General features: G+C 40.2%; 1 protein-coding gene across 2 annotated transcripts; it reads left to right on the top strand.

The window, feature by feature from the left end:
* Window positions 1–5,937: 5,937 nt before the first annotated feature.
* gnrhr4 (gonadotropin releasing hormone receptor 4) lies at window positions 5,938–12,108 on the top strand. Of its 2 annotated transcripts, none has more exons than XM_078082809.1 (4): window positions 5,938–5,958; window positions 6,825–7,346; window positions 10,589–10,793; window positions 10,886–12,108. In XM_078082809.1, the coding sequence occupies exons 2-4, from the start codon at window positions 6,831–6,833 to the stop codon at window positions 11,350–11,352; spliced, it is 1,188 nt and encodes a 395-aa protein (XP_077938935.1). In that variant the 5' UTR covers window positions 5,938–5,958; window positions 6,825–6,830; the 3' UTR covers window positions 11,353–12,108. The 2 variants fall into 2 exon arrangements, with proteins under 2 accessions (XP_077938935.1, XP_040019891.1); XM_040163957.2 differs by lacking the exon at window positions 5,938–5,958 and adding an exon at window positions 6,293–6,478 and having other exon boundaries at window positions 6,821–7,346.
* The last annotated feature ends 9,085 nt before the right edge of the window (window positions 12,109–21,193 follow it).

The raw sequence follows: 21,193 nt of genomic DNA, 5'->3' as shown, positions 1-21,193 counted from the left end.
TTTAACTTGACATCATACAGGTGTGCGCAGGCATCTCATGGAAGTCATCTGGTTCGATGATTATTCTTCCTGGTTGTGTAATACCCAATGAATACATTATATAGGCGCTGTTGCACCCAACGCCTCAAACTGCCCTCGGGGATTGAGACGGTGGCCCCCATAATCCAAGATGATAATGACTGCATTCTGATAAATACATGTATGAGAGGTGGTTCCTTGTCTCAGTTCAGAGTGAATGTATAGTATGACAGCGCTGAAAGAGTTCCTGATGCTGGTGCTGAATGTCATGTGTAATAATAATTTACACGCTTTTCTCATGCAGACTTCGCAGATACCAGGAGTTTGCTGCAATTTGTAGATATCCCACAAAATAAGCTCTCATTTAATCCAATAAATCATGAACCAAGGACAGAAGGTGGAGGGTTAAAAAAAAAAGTATTTGTTCACGTAAGATGCCTCAGGAGGGTTTGCATTGGAAACAGTTGAAAATCCGGTAAGTGGCATACAGCCTCTAAAAGGGCTCCGTGCTTTGTATTTCGATTAGGGTTATTGACCAGACATCTGTATTTGATGAGATGGAAATGACGGTTTGCCTTGATGTGGTCCATGCGGTTCCTGTGTGCGTCTGGAGCAGTAGATATTGGTGCCCTGAAGCAAAACGCCAACTGTGTGTTTGCTTGCAACACTATGGGCAGTGTTAATAATAAGGCCTATCGGCAAAAGTGGATCGTTTCTTTCCCTCTGGTCTCACCTACCCTCCATCAGCACATCTCACAGCTCCTTGTGCAATGCAGGGTACATTTATTGCTTTGAGAGAGGGGTCAATTCCTAGACAAATGTCATACAGAGTATACCAATTAAGATGCTTTTTATTTGATTTGGCTGATTGTCTTTATCATTGGTTGCATAATATTAGTAAATTTGGTTATTTTTGCCCCCGCAGAAATACTAATCCTGTAGAATACAGTTATTGAGGACGGCTAGACATTCCTCTGCTATTGCAGCTTTGGATCAATAAAGAGGAACAATAGATAATCCTCATCTGGCCCATCGCTGACTACTCTCATAACCTCAAGACATAAAAGATTACATAAGTATTTCATACAAATGCACCACTTATAATACTCAATATTTTGAATGTTTTTTTTCTAAACCCTGAAAAGAACCGTATTGTGACGATAAGCTGCTTTTTGGTGGAGCAGAAACAAACATCGTCTTTTAAGATTATCATTCCTTATTTTAAACATCCAGCAGATGTGTAAATAAAATGTTTCATTTTTTTTGGTGGCGATGTTTGAGCCCCCTTAAAGAATAGACACACTATCCTCTAGTTCAGTGGTACTCCTGATAGAAACGTGTCTTCTTAGCAATTAACGTCTTCACCATTTTCAGCAACAGGTCGCCACTAACTTTGACTGTCTGCGGTTTGGTGCTGAAGCGAGCTAAAAAGATCGCGGCCGACCCCTCCCACCCCGGACAAAAACTGTTTGTGCCCCTTCCATCTGGCAGGAGGCTGAGGTCCATCAGGACTACGACCTCCCGCCACACAAACAGTTTCTTCCCGTCGGCAGTCGGGCTCATCAACAGAGCCCGGTCCCCCACTGCCTGACTATAACATTCCACCGGTCACTCCCCCTCATACTGCACATGCCACTTTAACTGCAATTCATGACTTTGTCACTTGTCACTTTGTCTCTTGTCTGTTACTTGTTTGTTAGTGCACTTTATGCTTAATATTTTTCTTTTGAACTTTTTAATATTTAAAATTTTGTAACTTTATTCCCTTGTTTTATACTAACCCATAGCCTTAGCCTTATTCTACTAACCCATTGCATCAGCATTTCATTCCAATTTATTTTATTACTTGTGCACTGTTGTCTTGTCTGTCTACTGTCGCGCACTAACCGCCAAGACAAATTCCTTGTATGTTTGACATATTTTGGCTAATAAATGTTTCCTGATTCCTGATTCCTGATTCCTGAACAGTTGTGGTGAACCAATTAGTACTTTCCTGTTTTATTTCATAACTCTCCGCTCCCCTTGTTACAGATCCATTCACTTCCTGCCTCAAAGTCTGTGAGTGAAGGGTGGGGATTGGGATTGGCCCCACGTTTCAGATGTTTCTCGTTAGCACTCAGCAGACCTCCTGCTCGCCTGTTCTCACATCAGTCACAGAGTTCAGAGACCAGCGCAGCTGCTTTGACCTTTTAGGACCAGGCAAGGGCTTGTTACCGCTGTGCTTTTCCTTGCTTGCATCTTCAACTCTCAGTTTGTGTATGCCTTTTGTTTGATAATTAGTTAAAGTGCACCAGCAAAGCAACTTCTGTTGCATGCACTCCAACAACAGCAACTACGAGAGTAGTTGGAAAACGAAGAAACAGTGACCCGAAAATGAGTTCATCACGATGAGCGACACTTTTAAAACAGCCCGAGACAACCCTCATAGTCCTAGTTATTAAGTGTGCAGGGAATCTAATTCACAATGGGTGTCTTGATTTCATATTTCTATGTTCTCAATTACTTTGGATGTGTCCGTCTACAGGTGGGAGTCTGACCATCTGGTGTCGTGGTGCAGCCAGAACAACCTGGAGCTCAACGCTCTAAAGACAGTGGAGATGGTTGTGGATTTCCGGAGGAACAGAGCCCCACCCTCCCTCATCACCCTGTGTGACTCCCCCGTCACTATTGTGGACTCCTTCTGTTTCCCGGGCTCCATCATCACCCTGGACCTCAAGTGGGAGCTCAACATCAGGTCCATCACCAATAAGGGTCAGCAGAGGTTGTTCTTCCTGAGGCAGCTGAGGAAATTCAACCTGCCAAAGACGATGATGGTCCACTTCTACACGGCCATCATCGAGTCCATCCTCTACTCCTCCATCATCGTCTGGTACGCTGCAGCCACAGCCAAGGACAAGGGCAGGCTGCAGCGTGTCATCCGCTCTGCAGAGAGGGTGATCGGCTGCAATCTGCCGTCCCTGCAGGACTTGTTCGCTTCCAGGTCTCTGAAGCGAGCTAAAAAGATCATGGCCGACCCCTCTCACCCCGGACAAAACCTGTTTGTGCCCCTTCCATCTGGCAGGAGGCTGAGGTCCATCAGGACTAAGACCTCCCGCCACACGAACAGTTTCTTCCCGTCGGCAGTCGGGCTCATCAACAGAGCCCGGTCCCCCACTGCCTGACTATAACATTCCTCTGGTCACTCTCTTTCATTCTGCACACGTCACTTTACTGTCATTTTTCACTCGTCACTTTGTTACTTGTTCGCTAGTGCACTTTATTTAAAAAAAATATTTTTTAAGTTTCTAAATATTTCTAATTTTTAACTTAAACTTTATTCTCTTATTTTATACTAACCAATAGCCTTATTATACTAACCCATTGCATTAGCATTTCATTTTATTTTATTACTTGTGCACTGCTGTCTTGTTGTCTATTGTTACTGTCACGCACCAACCAACAAGTCAAATTCCTTGTATGTATGACATATTTTGGCAATAAATGTGTCCTGATTCCTGATTCCTAATTTTGTGAAAAAGCATTATCTGACCAGAGATGACAGAGATGTGTGCTAACTTCCAAAAGTAAACTGAAATATTTCCGATATTTCAGCTCTTGATTTCTCTGGCTTTCAATCCTTTAGTCTTTTGTGGATGTTTGTGGGTATTTTAATGTGACATGCATTATTTTTACTCAGAATGTATATTCCTTTGCAAGGTTTAATCCTACAAACAAGGTTTTTCTTATTATCCCAGTGTTGTACAAGCAAGAAGGTTGTTCACCTTTTATTAGAAGTTTCTCCTCTGAGGGTTAGCAGAGCTAACAAATGGTCTGATGTTGAGCTCCCTTCAGTCGCATGCCAAATGCATTTCTGGCAATGTTCTGCTCACTGGGAGCAGCTATGCTATAGGGTATCATAGAAGAATACAATGGCACAATCCCAATGGCTGAATCCCAATGGCTGGATCCCAATGGCTCAATCCCAGTGGCTGGATCCCAATGGCCCAATAACAATGGCACTCTGAAAACCTTAAACCCTAAACCCTGAGGGACTTTCTGACGTCACCTGAAAAATTATTGAGTGGTAGAGTCTCCAAGGATTTGAAAATTTTTAATTAATGGGAGAGCACTTTGCTGCAGCGGATCACGTCACCATGACAACGTAAAGAAAATATGGTTTACAATTGTGGGCATGAGAGATAATTTCATGTTTTTTAATTGTTTCTTCAAAACAGTTTAAAAGATTAAATTAAATGTCTGGTGAATAGATAAGCAAAGGTCTCCTTAATTTCATGTGTTTTATAATCTTTAATTCTTAATGTGAGTCATCTTCTATGCCGTTACTCCCTGGAAGGTCGCAGGGGGACTGCAGTCAATCCCGGCTTGCATCGAGCGAGTCATGGGGAACACTTTGGAATTACAGGGCTGACATAGAGTCAGACACCCATTTACACAACTACAGACACATTCAGAGTCACCTACTGTGAAAGCCTTTGGACTGTGGGAGGAAGCCGGAGTACCCGGAGAGACCCCACAAAGGTACAGGGAGAACATGCAACCTCTAGCCAACCACTGGACTTAAAGGCTGTGAGTCCGTAAGGATGAATGGGCCAAAATCATGCATTATTAGGGGGCTTTGGAAGCTTTGACAGTCTTGGACAATGAGATTCATCCCCATTTACGGCTTTCATTTTTTAAAGTTCAATTCAATTAGATTTTACATTTCTATGCTATCTGCTTGCAGCACAACATGAAGACATAATTTATTTATTAGAGGTGCATTTGCCTTTATGCTAACAATAAACACTCTAAACCAACATTTAAATCTGCTAATGCTTTGAAATAGTTTTTAATTGAATGTGATGTGGAAGGATGTTTAAATACATCATTGGATGTAAATATGAATATGTGTTGTTAGGGTTTGGAAAGCTCTCGAGGGAGGCCTCACTCCTTTGTTCTCGTCCCGGCCGGAAACGAAGAATCAAAAGAGTCAGCTTGCTTAAATTCAAAAATCAAAAAGTATTTAATAACTAAACAACGTTATAAGGAATACAATTACAAAGTGAAATACAAAGCGAACAGTAAAATATTTTGCGAAATAGAGAATTCTCTGAGCAAGTCTAAAGTGACTTATCAAAGCGGCTGCAGGAAAATTCTAACAGTCCTTTGCCCGCTTTGGTCATTTGAAAACTCTTGAGGTGTGTCTTCTTTGAATTGAATTGAATTGAATGTCATTGGCTTCTCCTTCAAAGTGTCACCTCCTGGATCGTCCCCTTCACATCGAGGTGTGAAGCTGCAGCTGTAACCTGAAACCTCTCTGTACTATCTGTCCCTCACATTCTAATACATTCAATGTAGATACATTTGGCTTTATGCCTCAATGAGTGAATATAACATAGCATGCCTAGTTTAAGTCTTCATCTTCTAACTAGTACACTTTAATTACAACACATCATAAATGATCACCGTTCATCACTCTTCATCATAAGATCTAAGACAGTTCATGTGGTCCAATTCTCAAGACATTTGCCTCAGTTGGCTGCCTTACATTAAGTTGTTCATTTACTACCTGACAGGAGAAAAAACTCCCAAAAAACCCTCTTTGGGAATACAATTGGGAGAAATCCATAAAGGACGGCAATTAGCATCCGTCCCCAGGTTTTAACATCACATTGTGACAGAATGTTAATGTGTACAGTGTTTATATGATTTAAATGACTATCTATTGTGTTTGATTCAAATTGCATTCACTTCATCTAACATGTTAATGTAATAACTAATATCTAACATCACAAACTACAATTCTAGCACTAAACATTATTACACATACTAAAACTTCCATGACTAGGGGTGCACTTCTGGCTTAAATCCCTAACAGTGTGGACAGAAAATGATGAATAAATTATTTGGAATCTTTATGATTACGATCTGATACTTTATACTGATTGTAAAGATAATGAAGTAATTAGTTACTATTGCTTTATATTACTTGGAAGGCAGGTAACAATAATCGATTATGAAATGAATAAGTCTTAGTTCGCTTTTAAATGAGTAACCCATAAACTAATCATTGATTCATTATTATAGGATATCATTCAGTTGATAGGGAAGTTTTTATTATTATTACTATTAATGATTCATCAATTACCATGTCGTTCCTGATTCGTTAGGAGTTACTCTTCAAATGTTCCTCATTTGTTATTTGGTGCCAACTCAAACTGTGCGTCAACGGAAGAATGAAGGAGCTCAGCAACAGCTGCAGTGACTGCAGCAGAAACGCATTGATCCCCCTCAGCACTCTCATCCTCAGCTCCATTCCTCCCAATTCAAGGTAAGCTATTTGCATCCGTCTCCAAATTTGGCTTCATTCACATTTCCTCCCTTGTCATTTTCTCCCTCTGGAGAAAATACCTGCTTACCTGCAAGAGCGTGAGAAAATCCAAGGAAAAGGAGCGTTAGAAGTTCAGCAAATAACGCTCAGGTATTGGCATCGTTGTTTTCCTCACCTGACGTGTTTAGTTATCTATTTTTCAGATAGGCTACCTTCTTCATTTATTTATGGTTTATGTATGTTACTGTTTAGGTGATCACTGTGCATGCTTCTGAAGATCTAAACTAGTATTAACGTGATGCTCTTTTACTGTGCGTAAAACAGCGAACGAACGAACAGCACCTGCACCTTGCGGCACCAGCTACCAAATCGGACCAATACATAATTTATTCATCTGTTACACTGTTGAAGTTCCAGTTAGCTGTGCAGATGGAGTAGACCGTATAACCGCGGGATCATTGTCTTTTTTCTTCCTTTTTTGTGTGCCTCCAGTTAGTTCATTATGTTCCACCAGCTGACGGATCAGACGGTGAACGGCAGCTGCCGGGAAGCCGCCTCAGCCTGCAACACCAGCGCGGATGGAGACGCGCTCCAGCTGCCCACTTTCTCCACAGCGGCCAAAGTCCGAGTCATCATCACCTTCGGTCTGTGCGCGGTTTCCGCCGTGTGCAACCTGGTCGTGCTGTACGCCGCCGGCAACGGGGGCAAGCGCAAGTCCCACGTCAGGATCCTCATCATGAACCTGACCGTGGCGGACCTGCTGGTGACTTTCATCGTGATGCCCGTGGACGCGGCGTGGAACATCACGGTGCAGTGGCTGGCGGGAGACGTCGCCTGCAGGCTGCTGATGTTCATGAAGCTGGTGGCGATGTACTCGTGCGCTTTCGTAACTGTGGTCATCAGCTTGGACAGACAGTCGGCCATTCTCAATCCGCTGGGCATCAGTGAAGCCAAAAGGAAGAGCAAGGTCATGTTGACCGTGGCTTGGACGATGAGTGTAATCCTCTCCATCCCTCAGGTAGGAGAAAACACCTTTAGTTTGCTGTGTCCAATATACTTCCCTCTGTACCCACACTCTTCTTCTTGTCACATGCTGGTTGCACACATCCATCAGCATAAAACCTTGTTAAAACAGAACACAGTGTGTTTAACTTTAATTAATACATCTCTTTATTCGCTGAGGGAGGTGAACATTCATTGGATAATTTGTAAAGTCTGCAGGAAACATTTTAAGTACATTGAGTTAATCAAGGCAAAAAACATTAAAAATAATTGACATATTTGTAAATATGTAAATTCAGCCTGCTCAATCAATTAAGATATTAATTTGTCCATGACAGGTTCTACACCTTGTGCTCATTAAATGAAGTGTAATTGTTAATTATAAGATGTGCGGAGCTTCATAATATGCATATGAAGGCCCTAGGCCTGTTGGAACAACACAATTCATCACACTAGTCCCGGAATTGGTTTTAGCCTGCCTACCACAAAGGAAGCACACGCTTGCTTGAATAGAATTGAATGTCTAATCCCGTGTAGCATGTTTTGAAGGTGTCATTGACCCGACAGGCTCTCATGAAAGCATCATGATAGCTTTTCAAGTGTGCCTGCTCAAACCTGTATTTCCTCCACCTCATCAAGTGCGACTGACACACTGGTGCAAAAGAAGTGAAGCTCTCACAGGGACTCCGTGTTGATTATTTGTCAGGACACAGGGATTATGTCCTCTACTCTTTTCACTGACTTTTGAAGAACATGTCAGTGGAGTTTTAAAAAAAATACGAATTGCTCACAAAATGGGAAAAATAAAAGTGCAACCGAGAGCTAAGCACTAAAATAAAACACATTGCAGTTATGAATCCATCCAGTCTAAAATCAGTATGCATTACATTCACTGATGGGAAATAAGGAGAAACTGCTCACAATGAGAACTGGTAGCAACCAGCCCTTAGCAACCCAATCCCTTACAATTGTTAATTCTGGACAGGTCCGTGATGAAGATGGTGGCGATGACACACGCCAAATGCCAATAAGACAGGAACTCATCTGGGGTTGCCCAGATGATATTTAATCATATATTCATAAAAGTCATTAAATGAATATGTGAGCCCTCTCAACTATACGTTGTTTGGCCTTGTGTCTCAAATATAAGAAGGAACATTGATGAATCAGTGCTTCTTCAGTGAACCCACCTGTGAGATGACAAGCTGGAGAACTTCAAAGACTGAACATCATGTCCGAGGGTCGGAGAGGCGGCTTGAAATTCAAAAAGCGAGAAAAAAGAATGAACTTACAGCGCTCCACAGTTGAAGGGTGAATATAGCAAAATATATTTTATCAGCAGGGAAAGCACCCAGTTATGGTGTTTAAGGAGTCATTATTTTTGAATACCTTCCCCCAAGATGGATAAAGATGCAATGCCTTTGAGCTTTCTTTGTTATCTCTGGAAGACGTGAGCCTGGGGTTAGGTTGTGCGTTAGACTGTGTGTGTGTGTGTGTGCGACTGTGTGGACATCCAAATATCCGCATAGTAACATAGGATGCTGGAGGAAAAACCGGAGCGTTTGACTCATAAGGCAAACTATACTTGACACATTTACTGTCAAGTGAAAGTAGCTCAGCTGTGAAAAGCTCAGTTTGTCAGTCAGTGCATTCACCTTAAGCTTGATTTCTGGAGGTGTCAAACAGACTTCACTAAATGTGTTGATAAAAAGAAATAGCCAGCAGCAACACTTCCGATATTTTCAATTTTGGGTGGCTGCAGGGTTTTTATAAAATTCTACTTGTGTCTTAGACATCCTAGAGATTTGCATCACAGTGGAGACTGCCTTCAGTTTAAATTATATCACATCATTTCATGAAAAAAAGAACTTCCAAACTGATATGTAGACCCTAACCGACAGATATTTGACACATTTAGGTAGAACGCATAAATGAACATTTTGTGCATATAGCATCTTCAACTCATAATGTGTTTTTGTGTGTCAATTTATTTATTCCCATTTTGTGTTTTCCTGAACAAAGAAGCACAGGAACTCCATGAAGACACTGTCCTGGGAGGCAGTTCTTGTTTTTGGTTACGAGAACACAATTGGCCATCAAATTAATGTGAGCACTTTTTTTACCTCTGAGGTTGCTGCAACTATTCACATGAATTGCAATTGCTTTCTTTAAGAGAGGATGGGAGGTGTTCATAAACCAACAGCCCAGATGACTCATGGGATCATCAACAAGTTGAATGAGGTTTTTTTATGTTGAACGCTTATGTCTTTTTTTGTCCAATGAAATGTGTTATTGTGTTCTTGTTACTGACGTAAGCACGTTTGTTCCCATTCATACTTTTCATCAAGGGACTTATTTTATATTTAACTTTGATTCAACTACGGACAGTTACGACGTGATAAAGAGACAGCATTCATATTGCATTATGAACAAGTCGGTTTGGAGCAGATCAGGTGCCGATCTGGCTGTCGGGAGCAAGTAGGGTTCAAGGATGCGTGAACATGCAGACGTAAGATCCGTATCGCCCTTCTACTTATTCCAACCGCTGCACCTACTGAGCTTTCACACTATTCAGTTAATAGTAACTTTGGGTTCTTTTCATTTGACAATCGTGACCCTGCGCTTCCTGCTTGAATAATAGGACGGAGGAATTTAATAATTCGCAGACAATCACAGTTTTTATGATGTAATCTCGTGTGCCATGTAATGTGAAGGGTTAATTATGTGACACTTAAGCCCCCCTACTGATTGCTCCTGTATCATACTGATTACGGGTCCATAATGACATCAGGGCATCATGGAATGTGCTGAAAAAAATATCAACAAGATAGAAGATTAAATGCTTCCATAATGGAAATGACTAATTGGAAATGTGGTATGAGACAATCAGCTGTCAAGTTGTGTGCAGATGTACTGTCTGTCCGTCCTTCACAGACACAAGCTGGATCATCATGTGACTATACAGCATACACAAAATATTAGGATGTTCTTACTGTGAATTTACACATGTGGTGTACTTTATTTAATTTTTACGAAGCTTATGGAGGTTCAGTTCCTGTTCCACATGTAATTTTCCAAATATACAGTACGATAATCATCATGTTCCATCAGATCCGCTGACCGATCAATAACTCACAAACTCCTTCCAGACGGTTGCGGTTTCAAGCTTCTTCTCCTCTTCTTCTTGTTTCCTCCATTCTGTCTGTCTGACTTATTCAGAATCATGACTGAGCAAAACCCTTCTTGTTTCAAATGCAGATGATTATATTTCACAATGTGACCATCACAGTCCCAGATAACTTCACCCAGTGCACCACCCATGGCAGCTTTGTCCAGCACTGGCAGGAGACCCTCTACAACATGTTCACCTTTGTGTGCCTCTTCCTCCTGCCTTTGGTCATCATGATCTTCTGCTACACGCGGATTCTCATTGAGATATCAAGCCGCATGGCCCGCGGTAACTGTAAGTTTCACATTTTATTCCCAATATGCAGTCGAAATGTGCTTGCTGAACGAGTTGTGCGTGACAGAAAATGTTGTTTTCCTCTCTTCCAGTGCAGTCAAGAGATGTTCATCTCCGCCGCTCCCACAACAACATCCCGAAAGCTCGGATGAGGACCCTTAAGATGAGCATCGTTATCGTGACGTCGTTCATCGTGTGCTGGACACCTTACTACCTGCTAGGCCTGTGGTATTGGTTATTTCCCGAAATAATGGAGGAGACGGTCTCTCATTCACTCACACATATGCTGTTTATCTTTGGCCTATTCAACGCCTGTCTGGACCCCATCACTTATGGTCTTTTCACTGTTCGTCTTCACAAAGGTCTTGTGAGGTGCTGTCAGAAAGCAAACATACAACCTGAAGTAGAAAACAACACTTGTCTTGTACACATGACTCACCTTTCAACCCGGAAGCAGCTTACGTCAAGTGTCGACAACACAGACACAGAGGAGAGGAAAGAAAACAACAGCACAAAGAGTGTTTCAAGGCCGATCCTCCCAGTGAGCAAGATGGTTTAGAGAATTTCAAATGATCTGCTCTTAAAATGCATTAAAAAAGTTGAGTTGTTGTAGAAAAAAAACTTCTTGGAGTTTGAATCAATTTACTGAACATGCCTTTCAAATATTTGTTTGTGCACCACTCTGGAAAACATTGGATTTCAGAATACAAATTGTGATTCCCAGTTAGAAAGCCACATACACACACACACACACACACACACACACACACACACACACACACACTGGAGGGATTTTATGGATGTTTATATTCGTATTACAATCCTTTGCCAGTCTTTGCTTATCGACTGCAAAATTATCATTTGTAATTCTGTATGTGCAAGAGGAAAGGCTGTGATTTTGCTTAATAACAAACCTCCTCTGTTGACCGTGACAGCCTGTTAAGCAGATGTTGTGGTGTACAGTTCTATGTATTTAATGTGTCTTGTTGCGCATTATTTATTCACTGAATAATTAGTCCAAAAACAATAATGTAGTATATGTGTTTTTAGCTTGTAATATTGTAAATCAGGTTGCTTAACCAAGAAAGAAATTCTTGACATTTTGGTTTGAAACTTAAAAAAATGATTGTATTGTTATTGTAAAATAAACATTTAACTGTTCCGCTTGTTTCCGATATGCAAAAAAAAGATCAATAGCATTTGTCTGTTTGTATGACATTGTTTTACAGTTATTGACGAGGTGTTATGTACAGTATATTTGCAAAGTGATTATTCGTTGAATTAAAATGGCATTGGCTGATGATGAATATAATAATGGCTTCCCACGGAGCTCCTGTACATTTCAACAAGCTGGAAAATGCTTAATCAGAAAGATGCCAAACTCTATCTGCCAATAAAGATAATGTGACACACAGTATTAAAGCTATTAAAAGGACCTCGTAGTTTGTTAATGTCATTAATGCAACTTGAAATTCAGTTTTTAAACCTGAATTAAAAAATGTTTCTCCTTAAAGTGATGTTATCATGCTGAAATATATTTGCCACTGACAAAAACCTTCATTCTCACTTTACAGTAATAAGTAATACCCCCAAATTTGACATCAAACAGAAAGTGCTGCAGCTGACTGCAGAAAACGCCTTTCTTTCTTGAGAATGAGCAGTTGAGACCAGGCCAACGACGGAGCCCTTATGATAGTAGAATAATTGATAGTTCCAGCATCAGTCAATTTTGTCCTTTTTAAAAGCTATTTCATTAAAATGAATTGCCATACTGTAACAGGTTTCCCTTTCAAACCAATGTTTGGATTTTAATGGGGCCTTTTGTTGGAATCAACATCCCTTGCGACTATCAAAGGTTTTACTGTTCGTTGGAATTCACTCGCAGAAAAAGGTCTTTATTAATTAGTAGCATCACAACATTGTTTCAATCAAGTGGTGCTGTTGATAATTTGTTTAAAGACATAACCATGTCAAGACATATTGTGTTGTTTTTATCGTGCATTGTTAATTTACAGTGTGACTATATTGTGGAACACTGTAAATGCTTCTTCACACAGAACAGTTTCCAGCACATGGGTCTTATCTGAATAATGAAGTGCTTTTTGGTTGAAAATCGTAATTTCAATAGAACAGATGTGAACCACTCGTGCTTCATTACGCTCCGCAATCTGCGCTCAGCGCTGGGTGACTAAACTACAAAGAAAAGTATAGGATGGCGCACGTTCACCTAAATTTGTCTTATTTACCTGGATACAAAAAGTGCATCATACACAGTGAACCCCACAAATAGCTCATATAATCAACCAGCTCAAATGAAATATCTTTTATTCTCAGTTGTGAACCTGTGAAAAAAGACATGAATGAGGCATTCATGCTTTAGTGTAATTGATGTTTCACGGTAGAGCGAATTACGAGGTAATTTATCTTTGCAAGACCACCGTTGAGGGTTGTCTTATTACTCATTATTATTGACACTATTAAACCAAATGTTGGTGCTGACTGTTCTCAAGGGAGGCAGCCACACAGCCAGTCACAAGAAAAGTCCACAGCACAATTAAAAGCTCTGCGCAAGATGAACAGAGTCAAGCGTTTCTTTCTTTCCTCTTGCCTCATGCAGCCCGCCAAACATGTGTGATATTTAGTTCTCTCAGTTTTACTGCAAAAATAAAAAATACATATACATATATATATGTATATATGTATATATATATATACATATATATATATATATATATATATATATATATACGTATACATACATATATATGTATACATATATATATACATACATACATACACCAAAGTCCACTCATAGATGATAAATGTTTTAACTTGAGCATTTTTTCATTTTCCTCATTCATCTATCTGCCCTGTTGTTTGCAGAATTACCCTAATTATAACATACCTATCAGTATCACATTGACCTTTTGTCTCACAGGAGATATCTCAGACACCACTGGAATCGTTTTAACTAGATAATCAAGGGATGTTGATATTTTTAGATGTGACGGGTCAGCTCACACTGAACTTTATTCACTCACTTATCAATGTGTCACAGACCATATTATACATAGTAATGGAAGGATTTAGATTTGGAACTCTGGGAGGTAATTAATATCATGTCTGCATGGTTGTTGTAGTGGCATATGGTGAGGAGGAAATACTTAAACTTACAATAAAGCAGTGAAATAAAACATAAAACCTACAAACATAGAAAAAGCAAGAGAGAAGCAAAGACACTACTGTCACAGCAGACAAAATGTTCCCCCCAAAACCACTGATGTAATTACTTATACAATATGTAAAATATTATTTTTATTTCTTTCCTTTCTTTTATTTACCACGAGAAGAAACGAGTCATTTAGGAACAATAAACCGTTCTACTCTGTTGTTTGTGTTCTTGCTTGCACAATAAATGAACAATGAACACTCATGATTGGGGAGGGTTGGAAAGGAACACGCCGGACTAAATACCAGGTTGCTGTGAGAGATAGTTTACAGCTGTAATATCAGCTCCAGAGAGAAAGAAAAATAATACTATATGTTAAAAACACAGACTTTTGTTGGTGTTTGAAACATTAAGTGAGACAGAGGGATACAGATATATTAATAAGGGAGACCAAGATGAAATAGTTAGTGATGATTGGGGGGATAGCTCATTTGGCAGCAAGGACGGATGACAATGACGCATAATATACTCCTATGTGACTCACAGGACCAATATGGATCCCCACCAACATCACAGCTAATGGCTTTACAATAAATACAAGCATTGTCCTTGTGCATGTACATACTGGAAATGGAATGTATCATGTTCTCTCTATTTACTCCTGTTCAAGAAGAACTGTGCCTCACCTGGAAAGTGGACGAGATCAGTGCGGCAGAAGCATCTTCTCGGTTCTCAAATGTTATGGTAGAAAATGTGGCTCAAACGTCCTGCAAAATGTCCCGCTGAAAGACTCTTCATACTCTTTAATAATGGTAGTGTTTTAGGTTCACTGGACGTCACATTGAGCGGGCTCAGTCAAGGGAAATCTTGATGGCAAAATGTGCCGAACTGTATATAAATGTTGAGGAATATCAGACCTGCACAAAGGACAATGAATGCACAATGAATGTCTCCTCAATCAAAGCACTGCAATGTCAATTCGAATAGTGAATGCAAGTAGAGACGCAATCAGCTTTCGTTATCAATGTGTACCTCCTGTTCTGAAGATGCATAAAAACACTTCAGCTCACAAGCTCTGAACTCTGTGTCACTTCCATATTCAGTCTGTCAGGTTTGTAGAAGCAGCAGTCCAATTTCTGGTGCAGAATTTGACAATCATATGTGTTTTCATGAATGTTTGTACTTGTGGTTTTCTCTTTGTATGCTCACCGTGTTGGATTGAGGACCAAATCATTCTCCATGTTTCTCCATTGCCCATTTTTTAAACCAGGCAAGGTATTGGGCCTTACAACTCCGGTCTGATCTCTAGTGATTAGCTGTGAAGCGATGATCGTACCCTCATCAGTCACGACACGTTTAAGGTCTTTTGTGATTCAGTGTTAATGTGAATGAGTCACCGATTAAATGATTAAATTGTAGCCCAGTTAACTCTTCAGTATCTTTGTAACACAAAGCAACGTGTCCATGGGGAGATATTATCTTCTGTCTCTGTTACTCTCCGCCGTTTTCTACCGAAATTCTCAAGGACCTTTGTTCTCAGTGTCTTAGTTTAGTTTGTGGCCTCCACATTCTTCTCCCAAAACTATGGAATTGTCTCTCGTCAGAGCTGCTTGCCTAAAGATTAATTTACAATCAACGCAATTGATGATAACCAGAAAGCCACGAAACACTTGATTGTCACTATGTTGGAGCCATTCCGGAGGCACAATAAACCCCAATGAATAAAACAAAAACTGTTGTTTCTTTTGAGGGTTTATTTGGCAAAGATCACAATCCCTCAAGGCTTATTTGAGACTGTTTCCATTGAGTCAGTAGCTGAAGCGAAGTTGGTCGGGAAGGCACACAATCTGAATATATTAGATAAATATGGTACGGTCTTTAAAACACTTGCTTCAGCGTGTTTGTTTTGTTACGTTCTGCCTGTGCCTGGCCATGCAACAGAGAGGGAAGACCACGCGGATGAGTTGATTGAAAGAAAATACCGTTTATTAAGGACAGCGAATGAGCAACGTAAAGTAAATAAAGTCAGTATAAGTGTTAGTCAGGAGAACTGAAAGCGAATGAAATCAGGGTATATGAAAAGTCATGTAAAAGGAAACAAAATCAGCAAAACGGTGCGGGAGAGAAGGAGAAGCGGCAGCCCTCCTTCCACCAGGTCTCTCCAGCTTTTAAACCCCTCAGGATACATAAAGCCATCCCAGGTGTTCCTGGAAGGAATCATAGGAAACCCGTCACACCTGTGCTCCGCTCACCTGTAGGGGAGATGCAAATAGACAAAACGAGGAGGAGGAGCCGGCAGGTCCGTAACAGTTTTGACAAATAGATTTTTCGTCTTTTCATCAACTATTATCACACAATATTATGTTTTTTTATTACATACTAGTATACCTTAGATTAATTATTTCCTGAATTTGAGCTATACTCTTCCTATGTGCAATCAATACCAAATACCACATCTTCTCTGGATTGTCAACCTATTTGTATTCATGAGTCAATCCTACTCACGCGTCCCTTAAACCAGTGAGGACGTCTGTGTTAACCTTGGTTCTGATAACGCTGTAATAAGTGAGTCGTGGCAACAAAGATATCCTCTTACTGAGGGTCAAACATTTTATACGAATGTTTTGCTCTGCCTGAAAATGTCTGCTTGTGCTATTTCTGAAAAAATAATGTCATAAAAACGTCTTTAATGCAGAATCAACAGGCAAATCAATCGTTTGTGAATAAGTAAAGAAAAAAGAAGCAGTGATGAGAAATATATCTTTTAAGTAGATTTAATATACAATGCGCAGTTTGTACTAGAATTGAAGTGTTCCATGTTTGTATTCATTTACAGCTTATCTCATCTTAACATTTTTCCTTTTCATGAGAAGATATTGTTGAGTAAAAATGATAAAAAGATAATTGAACACCATCCAATCGATAACATCATCATTTAAGTTAGCTGTTGACATTATTATGTTGTTTGCAAAAATGAAAGGCAGCATTTATTGAGTGGAAATTGTCACGACAAACCATTGTCGTTCCTCTTTTTTGATTGCCTCTTCGCTTTAGGACACATAATGACAAACAGGTTTATCCCAGTAATTGATGAGTGTGATGACATAAAGATTGACACATAATGAGTTGCTATGTGTACGACAGAACAAAATAAAGACTTGAGGTTTAGGGAAATATTGTGAATATTAATAGAAGACACAAAAGCCACTGGTCTTTGCAATGTTTTGGAAGCTTACGTGTTTGATATATAAAAAGACACAATCGTTTATGTTTAAAGATAACATGTGAGCCTCTGCTTACAGAAGATACATCTCAAAGAACGACCTTATGACTGCTCCTGAGGGCAGAACTCAAATGCGAAGAGAGGCATTTTTTGTTAATCATTCATTCTACCTCATTCAGGACCTCATCATTTAAACAAGCGCAAACAAGCATGAACTGAAGTCGATTCCTCTCAGACATCTGTGCGTTTACTGACGTTTCTTTCTGAACGTATAGAGTCTTTTGTGGCATTTCAGTCTGGATGGATAAGTCGGATGAAGAAAAGATGAATGTGTATTATGAGCAGATGACATGCTATGATAAAATCATGTCAGGTTCTTTGGCGCTCGTACTCTGCAGGGCGATTTTGGTGCCCAGCGGCAAGACAAAATCACCCGGGAAGTCCAGAGACTGGGGATGGTGGAAGCTGACGAGTTGATGAAAGGGCCTGAGCATACAAGATGCCTCAGTATGGAGGTGAAGTGATTAACAAACGGCCTCGCACAGCTTCCATTGAGGACGTCAATGTGATTATTCATCAAGAGATATCTGCAGCTGTGGCTTCAGCTTATTGAAAAACAAATGCGCGGGATATGTGTTGTCACACTCTTCATCACTTCAGCGTGCACGTAAAGAGCGTTGGGGGAAAATCGATCCCATGCACACTGCGAGTCTCTCAGGAACTCTGTGACGTGTTTTTACAGCGGGAACCCACGTGTTCCTGATCGATCCAGTTGTTCCTTCTGTGTGTCTACTGTCACACAGATGTGTGGTTGATGTGTGCATTCTTTTAACATGTGTTATCCTGCTCAATTTCCTGTGTAATAGTGTATTAAAGCTTTACACTAAGACGCTTTGTCAGACCTTCCTGCTCCTCTAAGGGAAAAGGAACCTTCTGTCCCTCTTCAGCTGAGTTGAGTCATGAACTCCTGTCTGTGGCTCATGTTTTACGATTTGTGTATTCTTCATGATTTTTCTGTATGTGAGTTTGTAATAAACACTTGAACGAGCTTACGATACTTTTGATTACTCACAAGGACATTATCCACTCGTTTCCACCACAATGAGGAACACTGTCACTGACATCTCTGTCTGTCTCTCTGTCTGTCTGTCTGTCTTTTCTTAACCATTATATCTGTTTGCTCTCACCTTCACAGAATTATTTCCTTGGAATCAACTTTATGTTGGTTGTCTGGGCTTCATCCTTCTCAAATTTCTTAACTCCTACTCGTCCCCCCCTTAGGTACTTGAAAACAAGCTCTTAGTCCTTCCACGGTTGAGACGGCAGCTTGTGGGAAATTGAGTGTTTGATGTCGAACCTCCTTGCTATGGAGGACGCTCCCACGCCACATCAGATCTGCTCCCATCACTGACACGTTCTCACAACCTTTCCCCCCCTTTGGCCCTTAAGTCTGCATTACACGCCAATACATACAGTGTGTGTGTGTGTGTGTGTGTGTGTGTGTGTGTCTCTCTATTTCTGGTTTAATGATTGTTTCACATCCGTCCACATCTATTCCTTCTTTTGCTATTGCACATTGAATAACTTCTGTTCAGATATACCCTAAACATTGAACTTGGAATTACATGTGGACATATGCTAATATCTTTGGGACGGTGTGTCCATGTAATACTGTCAAAACCAGCTGCTACATATCTAAATCTAAAGTATTTTAAAGATAGTTACCACACCACTGTTATTGTGAACTAAAGGAAAGGTGAGTTTCTTTATATAGAACATTTCAGCATCAAGACAATTCAACAGATAAAGAAAGGCATTATAAAAAGACATGCAAATACAAATACCCGGGTTGTGGTTGAAGACCAAAGTCAGACACAAACAGGGTCAAATAAAGGGTTGAAAGGGGATAATAGGTGGTGATGCTGTGTGTGTGTGTGTGTGTGTGTGTGTGTGTGTGTGTGTGTGTGTGTGTGTGTGTGTGTGTGTGTGTGTGTGTGTGTGTGTGTGTGTGTGTCAGGTAATGGATTGCGCTGTCAAGGTGGGAAGGCTTGAGGACCGGATGGTATAATTGAGGCACAGGAAGACAAGCCAAATGAAGATAGGAAACACACAAGTGAGCGGCCGCACACCAACAACTACCGCTGCAGTTGCAACAATGATTCGCCAACGAGGGGATGGGAAGCCAAGTTAGATGTATTGTTGAGAAGATGAGTTGTCAGAAGGCAGCTGGGTGGACTTGACAGGTGAGGTGAACGAGTGGTAATCAGGAGGAAGCTGGGGGGGACCAGGTGGTCCTGTCCTGGTTGTGACAGAAATTATAACATAAAAGGCAGCAGCAAAGAGAAAGATGTTGATTTAAATGATATGAAGGGTGGTTGATTTAATAGGTGATAGTGGAGTTTGTCAGAGAAATATTGTGAGGTCTGGATGGTTCATCAGAAGAAGGTTAGAAATGTGTTTTGGCCCTAAACCATTTAGTGATTTTTAAACCAACAGTAGTATTTTGAAAAACATTATTTGACAGTCAGGAAGCTGTAAAAACATGGCTATGAAAATGTTTGTCATCTGCATAATTTGAAATTAAGCAGAAGAGGAACCAACACGGAGCCTTGGTAAACTCTACATGTCATCGGATGTGTTATTAAGCTATAGACAATATGTAAGATTCAACCTTCAGTGACAGATAATTCACCATTATTCACCATTAAGTGCAATGCCTCATAGTGAACCTAGCTATTTTTCTACCAGCACCCGTCTTTTTTTTCTATACATATCAGAGTGGCATTTCTCCATGGAGGTATTTTTCTACAAGAGGCAGCCTTCATCTTATTGTTTGAAATAACAACAATAACATTCGCAATTTTAATTATATACAAGCTCATTGATTGACACCCGAGAGTTCAGGTGCGGAAGAGAAAAAGTGACCAGAGCAACAACACTCCCCACAAGCTTAGATATTTTCCCTTACTGAGAGAGGCCTTCTTCACATGCTGACTCTGTCTACAGTCATCAATAATACAAAACAGTTCTTCAGTTCCTGTGTCCTTGACAGGAATATTTTTTTCTTACGGATTAAGTATTTCATGTCTGATTCACTGTGCCTCCAAGAAAAATGTTTCTCAAGTTTGTCGGGACATTTTAAAATATATTTCTTATTTATTTTTCATAATCTCTCTACTTAATATCTACAAAGTCTCCTGAGAACCTGTTGCTAAATTAACTTGTCTTTTCAGTCCATATCAACACTCATCGTTCATTGAGTGTACTACTAAACCTTTGGACGTTGGAAAGAACTTAAATACAGTATGCATTACTTGCATCAATTTTGACTTGATGATGCCATCAAGTCAAAATTGAATAGAAACGGAAGTCATGAACGCCCCACTAAGCCTTCACAGAACCTTCACAGAACCTTCACAGAACCGTTCACGTGTCCTCCCATCAGCCGGCTTATTAACATAACAAAAGCTCAAATCCCACGCGCTAATGTGGGACCAGATTGTATTTTTAGGATAACATCTTCCTTAAAGCGATCATTCTGTTTGTGACTACCACTGTATATTTGTATCCCGTCATTTGACTACTTGATGGGTAAATTTCAGATAATGACTCGTCATTCAAGTTATGCAAAATGTCTACCAGTAAAGAGCTATTAGCTATAACTGGTTGTTGATTTGCAATTTAAGTATCATCTTATACTCTTCGTTACTCCTATACTCGTCTTTACAGCAGTTATTGAAGGAGACATCTCTCTCCCCACAGAAATTCCTCGAGTACTGGCGAAAATAATCAAAATATTTATTTTCAGAATTTAAAGCCTCGATTTTGATTGGATTTTTTGTTGTGCAATGAAGGTCAGCTTGCACAAGAACAGCATGTTTGACATTCACCTCCAACCATGTCTGCCATGCCATGTTTGATTGAAAGGTTTCTTGACCCTACCATAATGAAAAAGGAGGGACACTGGAGACACCGCTGAAAATTACATTGTAAACATATGATCCAAAC

Source organism: Gasterosteus aculeatus, chromosome X, assembly GCF_964276395.1.
Source record: "Gasterosteus aculeatus chromosome X, fGasAcu3.hap1.1, whole genome shotgun sequence".
NCBI classification, from domain to species: Eukaryota; Metazoa; Chordata; class Actinopteri; order Perciformes; family Gasterosteidae; genus Gasterosteus; species Gasterosteus aculeatus.
This window is presented reverse-complemented; position numbering and strand designations above follow the sequence as displayed.